Raw genomic sequence first — 22,822 nt, forward strand, 5'->3', positions numbered from 1 at the left:
AGCTCTAGATGCTGGCTGTGCTACAAAGAGAGGGAAGGGGTTGACCATTTGTTTTGTGGCTGTGAGTTTACATGGCAGGTTTGGATGGAACTTGCTATTTTGTGCAGATGGAAGTTACATATATATTTCTCAATCAAAGGGATGGCCAAAGACTTTGTTCAGAAGTTTAAAGTGAACAATACTAGAAATAAAATTTGCAAGTTGGTGTTCATAACTATGCTTTACTTCATTTGGAAGGAGAGAAATGATATGGTACATAATGACAAATGCTTTAATCCTAAAGAGATTGGCAAGTGCATCATGTGGGAGACACTTGATATTGTAAGACTTTGTTTACGTGATGTTATCTTAATGTTTGCATAGTTTTAAGGTTATTTTTCATATGCTTATGCATTTTCTTCTTTTCGGAGGGGATGCCTGTAAATAAGGGTCAGGTATACCCCTCTGAATTTTTGTATTTTATTGTTCATATTTATATAAAACTTTCCTCCATTTAGAGAAAAAAAAAAAAAAAAAAAACAAAATTTAAAGCTCTAGAAGCTAGAGTGTTGTAGTGTTAAATGGATTACATACAAATTAATTGTACTATAAAAGAAGGGGGGCGTAATCGTTTGGCCCGTTTGGCTAAACACAACAACTACTCTTTATCTTCTCTCCCCCAATCAAACGAAAGTAAAAGACCAAAAACACCCTACAATTGCCGAAGAAGAAAATTCTATTTTATATTCTTCCAATTATTAATACAACAATAAAAATATTCACGGGTAAAAATATACTTTTCTCTTTACTATTTTTCTCAGTGAAATTCTCTGAATAGAGGAGGTGATCTCTCTTTGGTCTTCTAAGCCCTCTTTTGTTTTTATCTTTTGATATATATATATATATATATATATGTATATATATATTCTTTGATTCTTGTGAAAACAAACTACTTGTAACTTCTGTGTCGATCGACACCAATTGACATCAGGCATTTCTGGTGATGTAGGACCGGAGAGGATACCGGCGACGACGACGGCGAGCTACGACTTCGAAACGAAATCGAAAGGAGGTCGGCGAGAAGCAGCCGACAGCGTTCCGGTCTGAAGGTTCCGGCGATAAACGCTGGTACATTTTTTTTTTTTAGCGTCTTCTTCTCCTTTTTCTGGGCAGCGAAGGTCTGATTAGGGTTTTAGGGACAGTGGTGGGTGGATTTTTGTGAGAGAAACAGTAAATTGATGGTTTGTGTTGGGTGTTTTAGGACTAAATTTGGTGTTGATTTGATGAAATTACTTTAGGTTAAGGTAATGGTCGTCGATGAACAGTAAGATTGTGTGGGTTTTTTTTTTATTTTTTATTTTTTATATTTTATTTTAATTGTGTTGTTGATGTTTAATTCAGAATTCCATCAGTGTTAGCTAATGATACAAAGATGAGTCATCGGCCGACTACGCGCAGCAAAAACAAAAGGCACAAGGTGGACGACAATGCTCGAAACACTTCCCTAGTATTTAGGTAACACACCACTCCACACCACTTCTAAAGCAAAATGATTTACCTTTTAAGACAATAACCAAAGGTCAATTTCTGGTTTCTTGTCTATTAGAACAAAAATTGTTTTGATTTTTTTTCCCCCCAAGTAAAAACTAGAAAAGAGTGTGTTCACAGTGCCAGTAGTACCCTACTTCCTAAATGTTGTTTTTGAAAGCAATTCTTGAATTTAGCTCAATGGATAAAGAAAACCCAATTTCCCATTGCATGCAAAACACTATCTTTGACATCTTACTTTTGAAAAGAAAATCTTTAATTTGATCAGTTTTTCTCCGAAAAGCAAGAATTCTGCTTTGAATCATAAACACACTACCATTGTTTTCTTAAAATTTGAAACTTTTTGACCATGTAGGAAAATTCACTCAGTGGGTCAAGTGACTGTAGACGATGTAAATCAGCTGTACATGATTTGGAAGCCTGTTTGTCAAGGTTGTAGAGTGAATACAAAAGACAACCCAAATTGTTTTTGTGGATTGGTTCCCCCTCTCAATGGAGTTCGAAAATCTGGCTTATGGCAGAAGACATCTGAGATTATTCTTTCACTTGGTCCGGACGTGTCCTCAGACCTTCGTTCTTCCACTAATTCACCTGCGGGCCTCACAAATCTAGGTGCAACATGCTATGCCAACAGCATACTACAATGCCTGTACATGAACAAGTCATTCAGAGAAGGTGTGTTCTCTGTTGAACCAGAGGTTCTGAAAGAACAACCAGTGTTGCATCAGCTTGCACGGCTATTTGCGCAGTTGCATTCTAGTAAAATGGCTTTTGTTGATTCAGCTCCATTTATAAAAACTCTGGAGCTAGATAATGGTATTCAGCAGGATAGCCATGAGTTCCTCACCTTGCTTTTCTCTTTGCTTGAGCGATGTCTAAGCTGTTCTAAAGTTTCTAAAGCAAAAACAATTATCCAAGATCTTTTCTGTGGAAAAGTGTCGCATGTGACCACGTAAGTTTGGAGTTGCTTTGATTCTAATTTCACTATGTGGTTTCTCCCATTTTCATCAAGTTCAAATTCTCAACCACATGATTATGACTCTTACATTGACTTGGAAATTTGGTGCCTTTCATCCAAACTTGCATTATTTGCTAGGCTAACTTCCTCACTTAGAATTGGCAAAGGCAAAGGGAGTTTAATGAAAGAGGTTTTATGTTTAAATCACCATCATGATTCTATCAAAACTTTGTCTGTTCTAACTTTCCCCACATAGGGCATAACTTTGAAGGGAATAATGATCTTGTTCCCACAAATTTGCCTATTCTTCTGATTTGATTGATTTATTTATTATTATTATTATTATTTTTACACAAAGTGGTTTTTGTTTTTTCATAATTTTTTAAACACAGTTTTTTTTACACAGAGTGGTTACCGACAAATACTAAGCTTACCTCTAAATTCTTGAATCCTTGTTTTGTGCACCTCATAGTTCTCTGTTACTCGGTAAGGTAAATATCAAAAATTATTGTTTAGCTCCTTATCAGTTTTTCTGAGAATTTTGAATTATTACAATTATGTTGAATAAAGATTAGAACTCCCTTTCGTTGCTTTCTTTCCCTCCAATGACTCCACCAACACTAAGTTGCATGTAAATCTTCCTTTCCTTCTATTAACATGTTAGGGTTGTATGTAGACTTGAACCATTGATAGACATGAATTGAGAACTTATGCTGGCCTCTGGCAGTGTTGATAACATCTTATTAGCAGTTTGGCATTAAAAAAAAAAAAAAAAAAGAGGAGAAGAAGAAAAGCGATAAAGAAAAATTATGTTCAGAGTTGCAGACTGACCTTGTTGTAAATGGCTTTCTTCATGTGTTGGGGAGTAGATATGCCGTAAATCCTGTTAGTACTTTCTCTCTTATTTTATTCTTTTATGGATCACATGTGTTTCTTTTTAGTAACAATAATATGCTTATTTTAGCTCTCTGGTGATAAAGTCCTCTGCCCTATTCAAGTTTGTAATTTCTTAGGGGTTTAATATTCTTATAATCAAATAAAAAGTTGAAAAGATCTAATTTTTTTTTTTTTTTTTTTTTTTTTCACCTTATATTTTGGAAAGCTATTTGTTGGTTATGTTTTTCTTTTATAACATGTAAACAGTTGCATAGCCAATCCTGTCTAAAACTAGTGCCTATGCATGAGATGAAAACTTGTCTTTGCTCAACTTTTTATTTGTTAATTGATGATCTAGGTGCTCAAGATGTGGAAAAGATTCTGAAGCTTCCTCGAAAACGGAAGACTTTTATGGGCTTGAGTTGAATATCAAGGGTTTGAAAAGTTTAGATGACAGTTTAGATGATTACCTTAGTGTGGAAGAACTTCAAGGGGATAACCAATATTATTGTGAGTCATGTGACATTCGGGTTGATGCTACCCGTAGCATTAAGCTGCGTTCTCTGCCTGCTGTCCTTAATTTTCAGCTCAAGCGATGTGTTTTCGTTCCAAAGGTACTAAAATTATTATTTGGAGAACATGTTTTTCCATCCTTTTTGTTATTTTTGTAAATCTTCTACAAGTGATAAATATGTAACTGCTTCTTTTATATATTATTTAATCTTCCATGCCTTTCTTTTTGGTTGACCTTAAAATGCATTTTAGAGTTACTGAGAATTATACATGTAAAAATATAAGTGGGAGTTAAAGCACATCAAAAAAATAACCTTCATAAATTAATAAGCCCATATATTTGATTTACAGAAAGCTTTCAAGTTCTCTTCCAGATGATAATAAATTTGTGAAAAACAAATCCTTTCACCTCTTTCAATATAGAGTTATGCTAGCTCCTAAAAGCTTTATTTGTCATATATCATTTGATTGTTACTCACAATCAACACTGAAAGAAAACTACTTATCTCAAATTCTTCCTAGAAAGGAGAAGGCTTTTCTTTTGGCTTATGACAATTATGGTGCAGTCTACTGGATTAGTTTAATGATGTAGTGCCACATCTCTGGTCTCTTGCCTTTTGCAATGGATGTCTCAATCTAGCTTATCATTTGATTATCAGTCAGAATAAATTGCAATATGGGATCGCGTAAGAAAGCTACTTATCTCAAGTTCTTCCTGGAAAAGAGAATGCTTTCTTTTGGTTTATGGCAATTAGTGTGCAGTCTACCGGATTATATTGTGCTCCGTTTGGATGTCTATTACATGTCACACAATATGGGTGCTTTATATTTATTTATTTTTTTTTGGATTTTGATGTTGATAATAGATGTTACAGTTATTGGTTCATCACCTTAACATGTTCTTCAAGGTTAACTGCTTGTTATTTAGGAGATCCTATAAAAAAAAAAAATAATAATAACAAAAATAAAAAATAGGAGATCCTAAGCCTATGCTGTTCTTAATCTAAAGCTTCAATTTTATCATACACAATGTTGCTACTAATTGGGAAATTAGTTATTAGCTGTGTGATGTCTTGCATACTGGGGCATTACCCATTGGCCTAGTTGGTAGAGCGCCCCGAGTGGGTGTGCCCGTATTTGAGTCCCCCCTCCCTAGTATGCGAGGGGAAAAAAAAATAGATGACGTCTTGCATAATGAAAGACAAAAAATCAGGTGGCACCTAGGTGATTAATCAGGCTGTTGTGTATACAATGTATGCCTTTTAAACTGTTAAGCTCCTGCACACTGTTTTGGGCTCCTTTAATGAAATCTGATTTTCAACACCAAAGCTCTATTCAAGTACCTGACTCCGTACTTTATACTCGTTTCTGGTGTGTTTGAGGAGGAGGATTCCCAACTACTCTAGTGCTGAATTAATTGGTTGTGATCAAATATCTTAGAAGTCTCTGCATCCTCTTGTTCTCTGGGCTAACTATTATTCAAATTGCCGTCTTCTTTGTTCCTTATTGTTCTTCTGTTTCATGGTCTAGTTGTCGTTCCATATTAAAGAAGCCAAATATATATATATATATAGTGTTGAAGTAGCTCTGGTAAAATTTTCCTTCTTTATTCTCTATATTTTACTCATTCCATTGTTTCTCCTGTTAACTGCTGTAGAGTACAACAAAGAAGAAAATCACTTCTCCATTCTGCTTTCCTGGAAAACTGGATATGAGGCACAGACTGTCTGAGCATTCCGAATCAGATGTAATATATGATTTATCAGCTGTGTTGATTCATAAGGGAACTGCTGTAAATAGTGGCCATTACATAGCCCATATCAAGGATGAGAATACGGACCAATGGTGGAAATTTGATGATGAATATGTCTCAAACTTAGGTCAACACCCATTTGGAGAAGGAGCTTCAAATTCTGTTGCTAAACCTGTTCAAACTGAGGCAATTGCCCGTTCATCTTCCTCTGAACCAATGGATGCTGTTGTGATTGAAAATCATGTAGATGTTAGTCTATCAAAATCCTCAGAAGCTAATGTTCTTAGTCATGTAGAGACATTTTCATCTAGTGATGCATACATGCTGATGTATGTGCTTAGGTGTTCAAAGAATGATGGTGAAAAACCACATATGGAGTCTGGTGGCAACAATATGGAGAAAAAAGGTGATATTGTTTCCCCACAAAGTGATGTTTCTCTTCCTTCTCATCTCTCTGAAGAGTTAAAACAATTGAATGCTTCATATCTTGATGCTTGTCAACTATACAAAACGAAAAAGGAATCAGAGTTGAATCGTATAACAGAGCGGCGACAGGAAGTGCGATCAGTTATTTCTGAAGCCCCTGTTCAATCACTTGGGGAGCCATATTATTGGATTTCTACTGACTGGCTTCGCCAATGGGCTGACAGCATATCTCCATCGTAAGCATGAGTTAGTTTATTTCAAACTTTATTTCAAGTGAGCGGTTAGTTCCAAAAATATTTTTCTGCAGTGCCGAAGTCACAATCCCGTTTTACATATTCTACAGTTTTCATTTAAGCTTGTAGTTGTGTTCTGTTTATGGTGCATCTTTGATCTTGTTTCTGTTATATTTGGTTTACTTCAATGAGAGAGAAAATAAAGGGAACATCCCATGAGTCATGGCTCATAGTGGGTCTGTTGTGACCAAAAGTTATTAATTTCAACTTTTTATGGATCTACTTTGTAACCTCCTGCAGTATTATTGACAACACTCCTGTCCAATGCTTGCATGGGAAAGTTCCAGTTTCAAAGATTGGTTCAATGAAGCGATTGTCGTCTAAAGCTTGGAACATGTTATTCTCTAAGGTAACCATGTGTGTGGTTGGAGTAAATGCTGTCGCTTGAACTTTAAACTAGTTTGTCAGAAACTGTTATCATGCTTTCTATAGCTATTATTTTATCTGATTTTTTTCTTTCTTTTAAAGTAATTAATTTGATTATTCAATCTTTTAAATCACATACAAGTACACAGCTTTTGCTAGTACTGTTTTTTGATATGGGGGGTAAAATTCAAAATAAAATGATGATTACCTAGTGTTGGTACTGCTAATGTGGGGTGTATGAGGGATGAATGACACAAATTTAGGAATGACACAAATTTAGGGATGGCAATGGGGCAGGTTTGGGGCCCCTTCCCTGTCCCCATTTAACCGAGTACAGCCGTCCCCGCCCAAAGCTGTTTAGCAAACGACCATCGTGCCCCCCCCCCCCCCCCCCCCCCAAATTTTCTCATTCATATTTAAGAAGATAAACCAAATAAACAATAACATTTCTTAAAAGCCTGGTGAGATTGAATGAACATGTTATGACTTATTTTTTTTATCAATTACAGAGATTAAATTAAAGATTTGTTCTATAAAATCCATGATATTATGTCTGTTGAAAACATTGGATTGATACTATGTTTGCTAGACAATTAATAAAAAAAAACTGGCATAGAAGAAATACTTCCACATGAAAGGGTGAATCGCTTCCTGATGTCTGTAATCTCAAACAATAATGAAACCATCAACCCTCTCACATCCAATATGTTCAAAGACCCAAACAAGAATAAATATTGTATTAAATTGTAAACCTGTTTGCAGCGTAAATAAAAAGCGAGAGATGTTGACACAACATTCACCATCTCATATCAACAGAAGGATCTTTCGGATAAGCTTAAATATGGGCACCGTTCAATTCTAGACGCACTGAGACGGCTAGGTACACTGATCGGGAACCGCTATAAGCACTGATCGGAGATGGCTAGGTGCATGGTTGAGCTCTCTAGAAGCGGCTGTGGCTGAAATGGTTACAGCCTTACAGGATATGAGTCATATGACTTATGTTAGGGTTTCTTAAGCTATATATATTTAAGGGGATTTTTTATATAATATAAACTATAAGGGTAAATGGTAAATTCATAGTATAAACAAGGTGGGGAGACCATTCCCCGTCGGCTGTCCCGCCCTGCACCCGCATGGATTTTCGTTATTAAACCCCGTCCCCATTCAAAGCCCTTGAACGGTCCCCCATTTCTGTTTTAAACTTTGCAATCCCTACCCACAATGCTAACCTCTGACATTATTTACATGTGGCTGCCGTTAGGCTTAGACCTGCATTCTTGACAGCCCGGGCTTATACCATTGCACCAAGCAATGGTCCTTAGGGTAGAATTTCAAGTGTTGGAGATATTTTGTTTCGCCCAACATTTTCTAATTCAGGCTTTTCTGTTGTTTATGTACAAATTTTATCCGTGTGTTTTATTTAGTATGGATACATAGGATTCATGTAGCCGACCCCAAGTAGTTGGGAAAATGGCTTGGTTTTTGATGTTGTTTTATTGAGATTAGATGCCATGGATTTGTTTTCCCGATTCTTCTGTTCTGCTACTCGTTAGCTGTAATATTGTTGTTGATATATATGTATCTAATGTTGTCAATCTAGTATGATGGGGGCCCGACATTGGCCATGGATGACTACTGTGTTGATTGCCTTCTCGAAGGGGCACATACTATGGTCTCTGCTGATAGCTATAAGGATCGAAGAAAATTGATGGTAGAACTTGCTGTGGCTGTAGTTGCGGGGAAGTGTCTAGATGGAACGTTGTATTATGTATCTAAGACATGGTATGACATTATAAAATATTTGACTAGTTTTCTGTTTGAATACTGGTGCCTATATTATTGCTTGTTTCATAAGTTCTTATCAAAAAAAATTTCTGAACTTGGAATTTCGCTAAACGCAAGAAAGGATTTGTGAAGGAATTTCACCGTACTTTTGAGGAAGAAAAGCCTAAGAACTTGATCATGTTCAGCTAAATACACTCTGTGTCACTGTCTGTCTGTCTCCTGGTACACAGTGGCATTTCAGATCCATTCTTTTTCATTATTGCAATTGCTCCTGTTCTGTTCTCTGTATTAGACTTTTATGTTCTGCGTGTTGTGTGTCTGGTGAAATTGATCAGTTCTAATTTGTAGGTTGCATCAGTGGCTACGAAGAAAAAACACAGACTCTCCATGTGAAGCTGATGCGGGACCAACAGCTTCAATTAGGTGTCCCCATGGCGAACTTTTGCCTGAGGAAGCTATGGGTGCTAGGCGTTTGCTGGTTCCTGAGAGTCTCTGGCTTTTTATTTACGAAATTGCTAATGAAGTAAAGCCTGATGATCTTTTGGGGTGTTCAACTTTCCGTTCAGACTCTGAGACATGCGTTCAATGCACTGTGGAGCTCACTGAAGTTGCATGCAATGACTATAATATAAGGTGATGAACATTTTTTAAGTAGTTTCGAGCTAATTAGTTGCATAAGTTGCTTGACTTCATTATCGATGCTGCAGAGAACTCAAGTTAAAACAACGCCAGAATCATGAGAAATTAGCTGCTGGAAAAAGTATAGCACTTTATCCCCATTGCAAATACTTCTTGTTGCCCTCTTCATGGTTGTCAACATGGAGAACCTACATCAATGCAAGTGGAAGGAACTCTTCTTTGTGTGTTGAACCTGAATCTTTGAATGGTGTCATTGATTTGCTGAAATGTGAAAAAGTAAGTTGCGACTTTGCCTGGGACTGAGTGATTTTTCCATATAATCATGCTGTCACCTTTCCGAAATATCTTCCATACAGGGTCTATTTAGTTTTTTTTTTTTTTTTTTTTTTTTTTTTTTTTTTTTTTTTTTTTTTTTTTTTTTCTCTTTGGTTGAGCATCTAGTTTTGTTTTGTCCTAATTTTGACTAAGGTTTCTACAATTATATCCCATGAGCCCCCCAAATGGCGTGGAGATTTGAGGGTGGGTTTTGCCTTCCGCTGTATTATTAAAATAATAAATTTTGTAGCTGACTTTTCTTAGTTCTTATATATTATAGGTAATACGTTGTGCTACTTTTATTTAAATGTTATTTTTAATCAAGAGAAAAAAAAAATATATTGCAAAAGACATGATTTAACTTGTTAAAGTGTAATGTTTTAGACGTGAATTAGAATCAAGGATGATGAACACATCTGGGACCTATGTCTGTCCCCTCTGCTTTGGTGTTAGGTGATTCTTCCCTTCAGATTACTATCATGACACGTAATTTTTTTATTATTTTTTTTTCATCTTCACCAGCATTCAAAACTTGTTGAAAGGCCTCCTGACTTGATCTGGAAACGTAATATGATTCTCCAAAGATCATCCACTGTAAGTATATTTTGTCCTTTTTACCTCATGTGCAAAACCGTATTGTAGAGCTTAAACTTGTATCTAGCATTTCCCAATTTATTTTATTTTAGCTTTCTCCACGATAAGATAGTACACATTTTTTTCTTCAAGTCCCTCAAAGTTTGTACTAACTCTCTGAATTTTTTTTTTTTTTCTTTTTCTTTTTGTTTGTGGCTTTGGTTTTAGATAGATGCATTAACAATCATTACTGAGAATGACTGGGAGTTATTTTGTAAAGATTGGGGTGGTACAGAGGAGAAAGGCGTATCTGCTGAAATTGAGTTTGGTGTTTCAGATAATTTAGTGGGGTCATGTGAGAAGAAGGCAATTTCTGTGGAGAATCTGAATTCTCATGATGAAGAGAATGGTGAGGTGGAGACTAGACGGCCCTTGTTTAAGACTTTTCCAGAGGTATTTTTGAAATTTTATTATGTGAGTTTATATATTCCACTTTTTTCTTTAAAAATATCGCGTTGATTGTTTTTAAGAATCTCTAATTAAGTTTTTTACCCCGTGAAATGAGTTGTTTATTATCTGCATAATTTGGGGTGTTTTTTTTTTTACTTTTCAAAAAAAAAAAAAAAAAAAGGTTTTTTTAATAGTGTGCGGCATGCCTGATCTAAGGGTGCCTGTTGGGCAGGTAGGATGGATTAGTGATTAATCTTGAGCTAAACCTGAAGTATATTTATAAAATAAAGGGCGAATTGCAAAAAAAACCCCTCGACTTTCACCTGTTAGCAAGAAACCCCCCTCATGAATTGTTTTAGCAAAAATAACCCCTCAACTATCATGAGGGGGGTATTTTAACTTGATGGCTGTTTAAGGGGTTATGTTTTAGGCGAAAATACCCCTTAAAGTTACCTCATCAACAGTTTTACTTTCTCTCTCTAACCTCTCAAATCTCCTCCATCCCACCATCGCCACCACAACCCACCTCCATCCATTATAATACAAATTTTGCTTCTTAACCGATGGGCAATCGATTGCTTCACTTCTAATCCAAACACACCTTTACCACCATCACCATCATCATCGTCGTCGTCTTCAATCATCCCTTTCGTTAAAAACCCTAATTTTTGCAGACCCATTTGTGAGATACAGAAGCACATTTCTATACATAAACATATACATACATATATGTAGATTATTTACAATAATCTATGTAACGTTTATATGGAAGACTGATAGTGCAATAAATTGAACGAACCTCTGATTACATGTATATATATTAGATTATGAACAACACAGATTGTTGGAACAAAAACGGGAAAAATGATGTTTAATGTCAAGATTAATTAGCTGAAAAGTGTAATAACATATTAATTCCAATTGATCTTCTTTTAAAAATTAAATCAATTCCAAGTGTTAGAATGTTGGGAACCTCGAACCATTTACCTTTCATTATATTGAAGAAGAGAAAATATCACTAAATAACATATTTTGGTGCTGAAAACACAATCAATCTTTAATCTTTCTCTTTTAGCACCTTTTGAATTGACAGCTTTCCAAATTTATTAAATTTTACCATCTTCTTGGGTTGGCTTTCTACTAGGTCGCAGTCGCAGTGTGTGTGTAGAAAGAGAGGAGTGAGAGAAGCCCTCCTTTTCAGATGTGTATATTTCAAATTCGTTCCAAATCAAGATGCCCTTGATTTTGAATTCTTTCACTTGAACCCTTGTCTTCTTCTATTTAAAAATGATAGTAGTAATTGGCTAAAGATGTGATATTGGGCTCTAAATTCTATAATCTCTACCACCCTCTCCTTAAAAACCCTGATTTTTGCAGACCCATTTGATCTCAATTGTGTATTTGTGGTTCTGTGTCAATCGTCATGGGTCATGAATCTGTAGCAGTTACATCGCTGCCGGCGACGTCGCTCGCTCCCTGTTTCCGATTCCACCCCACTGATGAAGAGCTCGTGCAGTACTATCTCAAGAGTAAGGCTTGTGGGAAGCCTTTCAGATTCGAAGCCTTTCATGGTGTTAGAGAGAGAGTAAAACTGTTTAAGGGGTATTTTCGTCTAAACATAACCCCTTGAACAGCCATTAGTTAAAATACTCCCTCATGATAGTTGAGGGGGATTTTTGGTTAAAACAATTCTTAAAGGGGGTTTTTTGCTAACAGGTGAAAGTCGAGGAGGGTTTTTTGCAATTCGCCCTAAAATAAATTTTAGGTTTTTCCATACATTTATCCAATGATATTATCTTTGTAAAAATTACGCTTTAATGTTCAACACTAGATAAATTAGTGTCCTGATGTATCAGAGGACTATCACAGACTTTTTAGATTTTATATTTTTATTATTTTTATATTTTTTTTGATACATTTAAGAAGCATGGACACATCTCTGAGTATTTGAGAAGTGTCACTATTCGAAAACGACACAATACATGTATGTTTCCCTTGTAGAAGTATTCGTGCCTCATATTTTTATATATATGAATTATCAATTGTAATTAAATACCATTGCAACATGGAAAAATCATGTATTATAATTGAATTGGTGGATTACGTGCTAAATTTTGTATTCAGATATAAAATATGCATGAATGGTGAAGCATTTTGTTTTGATTAATTGATGATGCTTACATTGAAGTAACCCAGTTATTGTCATACTTTCTGTAACAACAAAAAGAACACACACACATACACTGTTTGGGGGTGGCATGTGTTTTTGGAGAGGTTTATATATGATGCATATAAAAGGCACCTTCGCTTATCTTTATTTCTTAGGAATTGTTGGATTGTCAGCCCAAACTGATCTATAACTCTATAGTGAAATTTGTAGAAAATTTCTTTTCAAGCCTTGTTAATATGTTGTGATTATGCTAGATTTGCGAGGATTGCATTGGAGAAAGAGAGAGCAGTGAATTGATGAGGAAACTTAACTACTGCAACGAGGATATATTCATATTATTTGTCCGTGGCAAGGAACCTCCAAGATCAGTTATAGAAGGATGCCGAATCTCCAAGCGTTCTCGGAAGACTTCTTTTGGTGACTCAATAAATTTGAACGTTTCTGGGTCCACATCAATATACCAATTGAAAATGATGATATGGGAATCATTTGGGGTATGCTACATTTTTCATCTAACAAATTCGTCCAAATATATATGTGATTTTAATGTTCATATTGTTTGCTTCCTTATAAATGTTTACAGTTTTGTGTGATGATGATTGTTTGTTTCTTTATGAATGTTTACAGTTTTGTGTTAATTGGGTTCTCCTGTATTAATAATTTAATTATGTCATTACCTTGTACGAGGTTTTCAAATCTAAATATTGTGGAACACTTGAAACCTTTAACACTATTAGCTTGGCTATTTTATTTTATTTAAAGGTTGCATATATTGAAAACCCAGAGGTGATACTTTTTATTTTCCCCCTTTTGGGCGCGGTGAGGTGGGGAGATGTGCATGAAAATTTTGTATGAATTTCAGGAAATTATACGAGTTAAAGTCACCCAAGTACTTAAATGTATTATTATAAAGGCAGATGTATTTGAACACGTTTGTGGAAATTTAATTACCAAAGTTGCAAATCTCTGTTACATGTTTACACTCAGAGAACATAAAAATGATGATGTAAAACCAATCAGAATATATGACAAATTTCTGTGGTAATTTCAGGTGATGATAAACATATGTTTACACACTAAGAAATTGAACATATGTAGTACTTATCAAAAAAATAAGAAATTGAACATATGTATTACTTATATCAAAAAAAAGAAATTGAACATATGTATACTTTACCCAATCTGTAGATTGTTATAGAGAAACTAATATACTAATATAGGTTGTTAAAGGTGCTATTTAAATTTGCGCGCTTGTGGTTAGGCTGAATCTGTCATCTGTTTGATTGGGCCCGAAAATTGACGTGACAAATGGGATGCTGTTGATTTATTGTCATTGATTTTCATAATTTTCTTAAAAAGATAAATAGAAAATTAATATCCCAATGGCACGGTATTTATGAAAAAATTAAGATCCCACTGGCATGTATTTGAACAGTTATGATTCGTTCTCATAGCGGTCATATTCTCAAACCTCATGAAAAATTCAGTGTTTGATCCAGGTTAAACCTTTCCCCCCTTCTTGTGGTTATCAAACTGTAATGCAGTGTAGGCTAATTTATCAACAAAAAAAAAAGAAAAGGTTTTGATCTAATTTATTGGATGCGGATGAAACTGCACTGTCACTTACTTGTGAATGCCATTTCAAAATTATATTTGAACATATGATAAGTATATTATACCAATTTATTTTGTATATTTGTGGTATGAAAGATAATCTATTGATAGTAAATTAGTTTTGAAATGTTAGCTGGATTAAATATTGCCTTTCCCTTAAATTCCCATGCCTCCTTGTCATGTATATGTAACTTTTTTCATGGTTGGGGATGAGGATAGCAAGATAACATTTCAGAGAACTTGGCTCTTACATTGTTTTCATTTTGCGGCCATATTCTCAAACCTCGTGAAAAATTCAGTGTTTGATCCAGGTTAAACCTTTTCCCCCATCTTGTGGTTATCAAAGTGTAATGCAGTGTAGGCTAATTTATCATCAAAGAAAAAAAAGTTTTGATCTAATTTATTGGATGCGTATGAAAATCCAAACTGTCATTTACTTGTGAATGCCATTTTAAAATTTTATTCGAAAATATATATGATATCTATATTATACCATGTATTTTAATATTTGTGGTATGAAAGATAATCTGTTGATAGTAAATTAGTTTTGAAATGTTAGCTGGATTAAATATTCGGCTTTCCCTTAAATTCCCATGCCTCGTCATGCATTTGTAACTTTTTTAATGGTTGGGGATGAGGATAGCAAGATAACCTTTCAGAGAGCTTGTCTCTTACATTGTTTTCATTTTGCTGATATCATTCACTCTAACGTCAACGAAACTTTTCATGTGTTATCTCTGTTATAGCTAGATAGATAAATATTCTACTCCAACCCCCCCTCCCCCCATTCTCTCTCTCTCTCTTTTTGATTCTTGGTAGGTGCATCTGCAGCCTTCCCCTGACTGAGTTAACATCTGTGCAGGTTGTCAAAGAAAACCAGATACTTCACAAGGGTTCCAGCATAATTGAAGGGGAATCTGCTACTCTTGCCGACATGAATATATTCCCTGGAGATACTTTGTGGGTGACTGATTCAGAGATCCATGAGAATCGTGATATTGCAGGTAATTGGCATACAGCACAAAATGAACTAATTTGGAGGATATCTTTCTTTAGTGAAAATTATGAATACTAGAACTAGAATGAGAAGTTGAAGTGTGTGTGTTTTCCCATGCCTTCTATGGGTCATTAAGGGTTCTTAGACATTGTGGTCACATCTAGGGTGCTGGGAGAAACAACTAGATACAAACGTAACATTTTGCATCATTTGCAAAAAGTTACTCTCATGATTCGTGTTAGAGAGGGTGTAACTTTAACATGCATTCATGGTTGACAACCTGAGCCTTTACCACTGCACCTGGTAATGGTCCTTGTTTACTTTGTCTTCTTTTCCCAAAAAATCAGTTTTATTTTGAATGTAATTTAGTAATGAAATTTTGAGATAGCCTAATATTTATATTTTACTGTATGCTAAGGTGTAAAAGGGGACGGCCTGGGCCAGGTTGGCCTGAACATCCATAGTTTCAGTTTTTTGTATAGCTTGGGACGCGTTCCCCTTTTGAACACCTTTTAATACATTTTACTTATCAAAAAAAAAAAAAAAAGGTTGGCCTGAACATCTCCCGTCAAATATTCTGGTTGGCTAGGCCATGCTGAAATACAACACCAAAACTGAGGCTTGTGCCTAATTTGTTGGGCCTTTGGACCTTTTTAAAAAATATATTTTTTAACTTCTTTTTTGGAAATTAATATTGTTTTAACTTTTGAAAACAGTCAAATGTAGTTTCTATTAATGAAATTATTAATTTAGTGCCTACACGTGCTAGCTTAACTGGCAAGGCATTTAGGGGTACTCCTCTTAGGTCTCTGGTTTGAGACTCACCAAATGTGATGCCTGGACTTAAATGATGCACGTGGTTTATTTATTAACTATAGTGTCTGTGCGTGATTGCGTGTATCTGCAAACCATCCGAGAGTCCAAAGTGGCTAGCGGGTGGGTTGATTTCTTCGTTACATAAAAAAAAAAAAATTAAACTCTTATTTATTTATTTTTGATGAGTAAGATTTCATGAAAGGTGCTCAAGAGGGGAGAGCTCCCAAAAGAATACAAAAGGCGCCGAAGAAAAACTATAATTTCAAGCTATTCACAAAATCCACAAGATGCCCCATAGATTTACAATTCCTCCCATTGACCCAAAAACAAAAAAGTAGCCAGTATATTGTATTTGAGAGACTAAGTAGGTTTCCTCTCCATCGAAGAATTTCCTATTTGTTACGCGCCACAAATCGTTTCACAAACAAAGGGGAGTGGCCCTCTGCATGTTTGGCTTGGCTCTCCACTAAACACGCTCTCTAAGCCTCTATTAAATCAACCATGGAAGCGGGAGACACCCAAAACACGCCAAATACAATGAAGAACATAGACCAAACATCCCTCGCCACTGGGCAATGAAGAAGAAGTTGGTTCACTGATTCACCTGTCTTCTTGCGCATGCAACACCAGTCCACCACTATTTGTCGTCTCCTTCTCAGGTTATAGAGTGAGAATGCTTTTGTGAGCAGGTGACCAAGAAAAAAAAAGCCATCTTCGAGGGGGTTTTTGTCCTCCAAATCGCCCTCTAAGGGAAGGTGGGGACTGGGGTCTCCGTTAAACTTCGGTTGAAAGACCTAACCTCAAAAACCCCTCTCGAGTTAACCCACCCACACCATCTCATCCATAATCTCACCCTCCACCACCTGGCTGAAGAGCAACGCTAAGAGCTCAGCAACCTCCATAAGTTCCCAATCTTGAAACTCTCTACGAAACTGCACGTCCCAAGTCAACCTCCCATTATCAAGCCGATAACAGTCAGCCACCATAGCATGTCTATTGTGGATGTGATGAATGCAAATCGAAGATTTGACAGGAATAAATTATATTTCAAATCACAATCAACTTAACTAACTTAATTTCAAATTGAGATCAATGGTAATGCTCTTTTTGTATTTTTATTTTTATCTTGGTGCGAGGAACGTCCATTGTGTAGACAGTTTCCAAGGTTGTATAGAATTGTTGTGGATTGTCATGCTTCAGTTGCCGACTGTTATCACTTTGTTAGCGGTAGGTTTTCTTGGGATGTTTAGTTCCGGCGAGCCTTTCAGGATTGGGAGCTGGATGATGTTGTTGGCTTGTTGGATCTTTTGTATCGACAAGGGATGGATGGTAATGGGGAGGACCTCTTGACTTAGGCGTCTTCTTCACAGGGGATTTTTCAGGTCCGGTCTTTCTTCTTCTGTATTTCCGACTTTCAGAATTACTCTTACCTGTGGAAAACGGTTTGGCATTCGAAGACTCCTCTTAGGGTGTCTTTTTTTGCTTGGACTGCTGTTTGGGGGTAAGATTTTGACTCTGGACAATTTAAGAAAGAGACGACATATCATTGTTAATCGGTGCTGTCTGTGTATGGCTGATGAAGAGTCTGTGGATCACCTTCTCTTGCACTGCCCAGTGGCCCATGACTGTTGGAGCCTTATGTTGGGTCTTTTTGGTGTCCAGTGGGTTATGCCTCGGACCACACGGGATATTATGGATATTTGGAAGGGGCAAATGGTGGGAATTCGTGTTCGTGATTTCTGGAGGGTGACTCCTCTTTGTATTTGGTGGTGCCTATGGAAAGAACATAATAGAAGATCCTTTGTTGGGGAGGAGTTACCCATTGGGGTGTTAAAGTACTCAATCATTTGTTCTCTTTTTAGTTGGGGTACGAGGAGAGATCGTTCTTCTGTTGAGGAGATCATGGATTTTTTGGGGTCTTTGGGGCCATAGGACACTTTTTTTTTTTTTTGGTTGTTTTTTTGTTGTTTTTGTTTCATTCTTGGTTATTGTACTAATCTTGGGATGCATTCCCCATTTGAACGTTTTCTAATACAACTTCATTTGTAAAAAAAAAAAAAAAATTACCGTTTGAACGGTAGAGTTAGGTAGATGCAAATCAATATCCATAAGACCTGTTCACCCTCCCCTCTAGGTCTAAGTCACAGCTTACATTAGAGCCTTGGTAAGGTTCACAAATTTTCACAAGGGTTGCAGTATTGCTCTAACATTGGATTGTTGGTGTTGAGACAATGTTCTTGTGGTTTTTCTTCTTAGTAATTTTCCATGCAAGTCATTCTCTTTGTTCTTTTCCTCCTTGGTTGACTATTAATTGATTATGCACAATGGTTGATTGAAAATGAAACCTCAGATAGAGTGGTCAAAATATGATCACAAAACATGAAATGCTAATTCAAAAGGTCTTGTGCTTTTTTTGTCCGGTTACAGTTAATAAAAATACAAAAGAATTATCTTTTTTTTCAGGTAAATTATACAATAATTTTTATGTGCATTACGTCTTGAAGAAGCGTGAGACATCTTAAAAGCTATACATGATTGCATGAAGGAACCACTATTGGTCAAGATAGATTTTCAAAACTAAGTTGAATCAATTAGGGTGAAAGAATGGGAGAGAATAGTAGACTTCTAATAAATTTATGATAAATTTAGTTCTATACTCATTGGTTGTGGGAACTTAAGTTGGATAATCTTGACTACTATAGTACTTCCAAAATTTTGAGATATTTGCTTATTAGTTTTCAACCTTAATTAGCAGTTACGAAAAGAAAGAAGAATAAATGTTGTTTTAATCAAAGACTGGAGGAATGGTAGTTTGTTCTTGGATATTTCAACTCTAGCTTTGTTTCGTTGAAAAGTTCATTAGAATTACTTGTTTCACTTGTGCATCACTAACTATCCCTACTATGAATTCTTAATGATTTTTGTAAAAAAAAATAAAAAAAAATTCAATAGATAACAAATAAGAAAAGAAAAGAGAAAAATAAATAGGTTGAGATTAAAATCTTTTAGAAAAGTGTGACGTCTGGTTTTAGTTTGAATCTATTAAGAGTATAGTGACTATAAAAGTAAAACTAATTGGAAAATTGTTTTAAGATAGGGTTGACTACCCATTAGTGTAAAAGCCTATGTTAGATTAAAAGGAATTCAATACAGTGCAGTGATAATTCTTGCTTGAATCTCCAAAACTTTTTTCGATCTATATTCGTGTGATAACTTGATTATGACCATACCTACATCAAGTGGTGACAGTTCAAGGTCATGACCGCGTTTAAATTTTTTTCTTATTTTTGTTTTTGGTGAACGATGGTGGTGTTGGGCCTTTGAGGGCACCCCATGATCCACTACTAGGCTGTTGCAATCACCCCATCCCATATGCACTGTGCAATTACTGGCAAAATTACTCCTCCCCCTCCCTCCGGCGGGTCGGGGTGGGGGGGATTCAAACTCCCGACCTCTAGGATGTGTGGTGAGAGTCTTGACATTAGGTTACGCCCCTTGGGGTTGGTATGCCTAGTTCATAACACCAAGAAAGTTTTTGGTGGATGTATACTAGAAGTTATAAGTTGACCGACTTAATTTGAATTACATTGACAAAATAAGATGATTAAAATTGAAGTCTATCTTGTGGCTTAAATAATTGTCTTGGGTGTTCCATTAAGTTTTGACTATAAATTAGTTATATTGAAATATTGCACACTACATTACTTATAAAAAAAAATTAAGATTAATTGCAAAAATCCCCCTTATAATATAGGTTATGTGCACAATTAGTCCCTCTTTTTTTTTGAAAATGTGCATTTCAGTCCATAATATTTTAAAAAGGTGCAAATAAGTCCCTCTGATAACTTTTTGGCAAAAAATAAATCTAAAAATCCCATTTTACCCTTTTTTGTTCCTATTTTGCCCCTATCATCTTCTATCTTCCTTCTCTCTCCCACCAACGAGCCACCTCCTCCTACCACCATTACAGGCCACCACCTCGACGTCCTCCGGAGAGAGAAGTGATGTTTTGCAACACTAGTAGGCCCACTACGCGAATCCGGGTAAGGCAAAGCATGAAGAGAGGATGATTTTTCGGTTGGGTCACACAAGATGGTGGTAAGCATTGACGGCAGGTGGTGATCACCGGAAGCTCGTCTGCAACTTACGACGGTTTCATGAAGGAGGTGGTGAACACCGGCCAAACCTAGCCACAGATTGCCACCCTTGCCTTTTGCTCATTCATCAACAAAATCACTGAAACCATCCGCAACAGCCCCCCTTCACATGAAATGAACAAAGACCCATTTCTCTGCCACAGTAACCACCATCTGCCAAGCAAATCCTCAGTTCCATCGTCCTTTAAGCTCGCAACGCAGTCGTGGAGCTCGCTGCCATCACCATCGCTTTGAACCACTATCTGTAGTAACGATTCCGATCCTTGTTCGTCGCTGGTCACTTCTTCATCACCGTTCAATCACGCCGCCGGCATCATCTGCATCGTGCTTCACGTGCTCCTGCGAGTAGATCTAACTTGCCCTTCACGCGCTCCTACTTTAGTGACATTTTCTCAGTACTCACCAAACAACACGTTCTCTCTCTGCTTCATCTCCGAGGGCTCCACCTACTTCGCCGCCGTCACCTACAAGTTACGATGGCATCCCCATCTGGAAGGCCGGTGGCATTGACACTAGACTTCTCTGCCTCTCTCCAGTTCCGCTTTGATGACAACCTCCGCCTCGTCAACGGCCTCGGTGCCCTCGCCTGGCAATCCAGCATAGCCGGCCGCATCGTCTCCTCCGCCGCCGACTTATCTTGCACCTCCAGATCTGGACTTGCAACTCCGCCGAGGCGTCCCAAGTTCGGTAAAGCTTAATTTTTTATTTTTATTTATTTGATAAATAAAGGCAAAGCTTCATTTCAGTCTGGCAATGCTACAAGATGTGATGAGCCACAACGGTGACCAACGCTATAGAAGTTTCGATGTACTCCATCGACGACCAAAACTGAAGCTCACAGACCCAACGATGGGTGGAGAAGATGAGGTGGAGAGGAGAGAGAACTGAGAGGAAGAAGAGAAGAGAAAGATGAGGTGCTAAAAATGGGCAAAACGGTCATTTTACATGGCCCGCATTTTAACATATTAATTGACATAAGGGCATTACAGTCATTTTAAGTCTCATGGGGCTTATTTGCACCAAATCGATAGTATAGGGGGGTTTTATACTACACACGGATTTTTTTGCACTATATCGATAGTACAGGGGGATTTTTTGCACCTTACCCAAAAAATATTGCACGCTGCATTGGTCTGCTTGTCTTTGATGTTTCAGTCAAAATATTTGAAGAATACAAGATGCTCTCTTTTGAAGTGGATGCTTCAGTTTTCAAGTGCTTAAATTCATGGATTTTTTAATTATGTTTTTTATTTTTTAATTTCTTTTATGATCTTTATAGATTTTACTGATCTTTCTGGTAAATATATGTAAATTTTCATGAGATTATTTGTTTCCACAAATTTGAGAACCCAAGTGAAGAATTTGAGACGTAATCAATTTGAGGTGATCATTGAAATTAGTTCTTGGATTTCTCATATCTAGTTTTGTGAACTTATTTTTGGTTAGTAAAAATTCATTAAAGTTATCTTGTCTCACTTGTGCACTACTAACTATCCCTGTTATGATTTAAATTTTAAATGACATTAGATCAATCACTTATTAAGGACGAGCACTGAGTAATGTCCCTTTTACAATCACATATTTTAGATTGATTTTCAAATATCATCATGAAGGGAAACATGAAATTTGTTGAGAAATTTTCGAGTGTATATGTTACTTTTGCATCGTATAATTAAACATTAGTTTCAAGTTTCTTCCATTCGAAACAACAGTTTTTTCTGTTTTGCTTATTGATATTTTTGATAAGCTTCCTTGTGTAAATGTTCCACAGAGGAGCTTTCTGACCAGAAGATGGAGGTGCAGCAGGCTGAGGAAGGGTTTCGTGGAACACTTTTGACATCAAATATATCATCCCAGATTATTTCTGACGAATGTTATCGCTAATAGTTGTCTGCCTATAAAGCTCAACTCTTCTTTTGATATCGATACTTGGTGAGGAATCTACTGAAAGCTTCAACCTGTTTTTGGGAGGTGAGATGTTATTTCTTTTTTCCAACTTTTTCTGCTGTACTATCTTGCAAATGAGTTATTTATTGTTTTGTTGGATACGTGGATCTAATTTTATTCTCGTAGCCAAAACCATAGCTACAATGATGATGAATTTATTGTTTGGCCATACCAACCCCATTTTTGTTTTGATTTGAGATCGTTCTGAATTTGAATTTTATTGCCTAAGGTGCATCTTTCTTTCTCTCTCTCTACCTCTTTACTATTTTCTTCCTACTGCTGTGAATGAAAATGTATATGTGTGTGATAATAAGGCAAGCGGCTGAAGACTTGGCAACCTTATGATAGCTGTTTGGTCGTGTTCTGGGTAAGGGCTACTTTTTAGCAGCCAAGTTTGCTGGTAACAGCTACTTTATTGTGGTCTCTCCCTTGGTGTTTGGGCGGGGATTTCAATTCTGTCAGGTCACCGTTAGAGAGGTCTACAAGGGGAAGGAAGTCCTCAGAAATGGATCAGTTTTCTGACTTCATTGATGAACATCTTCTCATTGATCTACCAATGGAAGGTGCAGCCTACACTTGGTCTAATGGCAAGGATCCAATCACTCTTTCAAGATTGGATAGATTTTTTATCTCTGGGGAGTGGG

The 22,822-nt window shown here is 36.5% G+C and overlaps 1 protein-coding gene across 3 annotated transcripts in view; it reads left to right on the forward strand.

Annotated features, from left to right (window-relative positions):
- Nucleotides 1–776: 776 nt before the first annotated feature.
- LOC132300669 (ubiquitin carboxyl-terminal hydrolase 26) overlaps nt 777–22,822 on the forward strand; it is a 28,872-nt gene continuing 6,826 nt past the window's right edge. The window contains exons 1-15 of one of the 3 annotated variants that reach the window (XM_059797849.1): nt 777–822; nt 989–1,107; nt 1,381–1,494; nt 1,883–2,479; nt 3,720–3,975; nt 5,532–6,289; nt 6,587–6,695; nt 8,316–8,497; nt 8,849–9,133; nt 9,208–9,415; nt 9,977–10,048; nt 10,256–10,480; nt 12,902–13,141; nt 15,124–15,265; nt 22,003–22,202. In XM_059797849.1, the coding sequence (XP_059653832.1) occupies nt 1,412–1,494; nt 1,883–2,479; nt 3,720–3,975; nt 5,532–6,289; nt 6,587–6,695; nt 8,316–8,497; nt 8,849–9,133; nt 9,208–9,415; nt 9,977–10,048; nt 10,256–10,480; nt 12,902–13,141; nt 15,124–15,265; nt 22,003–22,115 (3,270 nt within the window). In that variant the 5' untranslated portion in view covers nt 777–822; nt 989–1,107; nt 1,381–1,411 and the 3' untranslated portion in view covers nt 22,116–22,202. Of the gene's footprint in view, nt 823–870; nt 1,108–1,240; nt 1,284–1,380; nt 1,495–1,882; nt 2,480–3,719; nt 3,976–5,531; nt 6,290–6,586; nt 6,696–8,315; nt 8,498–8,848; nt 9,134–9,207; nt 9,416–9,976; nt 10,049–10,255; nt 10,481–12,901; nt 13,142–15,123; nt 15,266–22,002; nt 22,203–22,822 lie in introns of those variants that run through there. The other 2 variants (XM_059797850.1, XM_059797848.1) reach the window with 2 other exon arrangements.

Source organism: Cornus florida, unplaced genomic scaffold (genome assembly GCF_030987335.1).
Source record: "Cornus florida cultivar Cherokee Brave unplaced genomic scaffold, ASM3098733v1 CherokeeBrave_3.0.0_Hap2_Chr03, whole genome shotgun sequence".
NCBI classification, from domain to species: Eukaryota; Viridiplantae; Streptophyta; class Magnoliopsida; order Cornales; family Cornaceae; genus Cornus; species Cornus florida.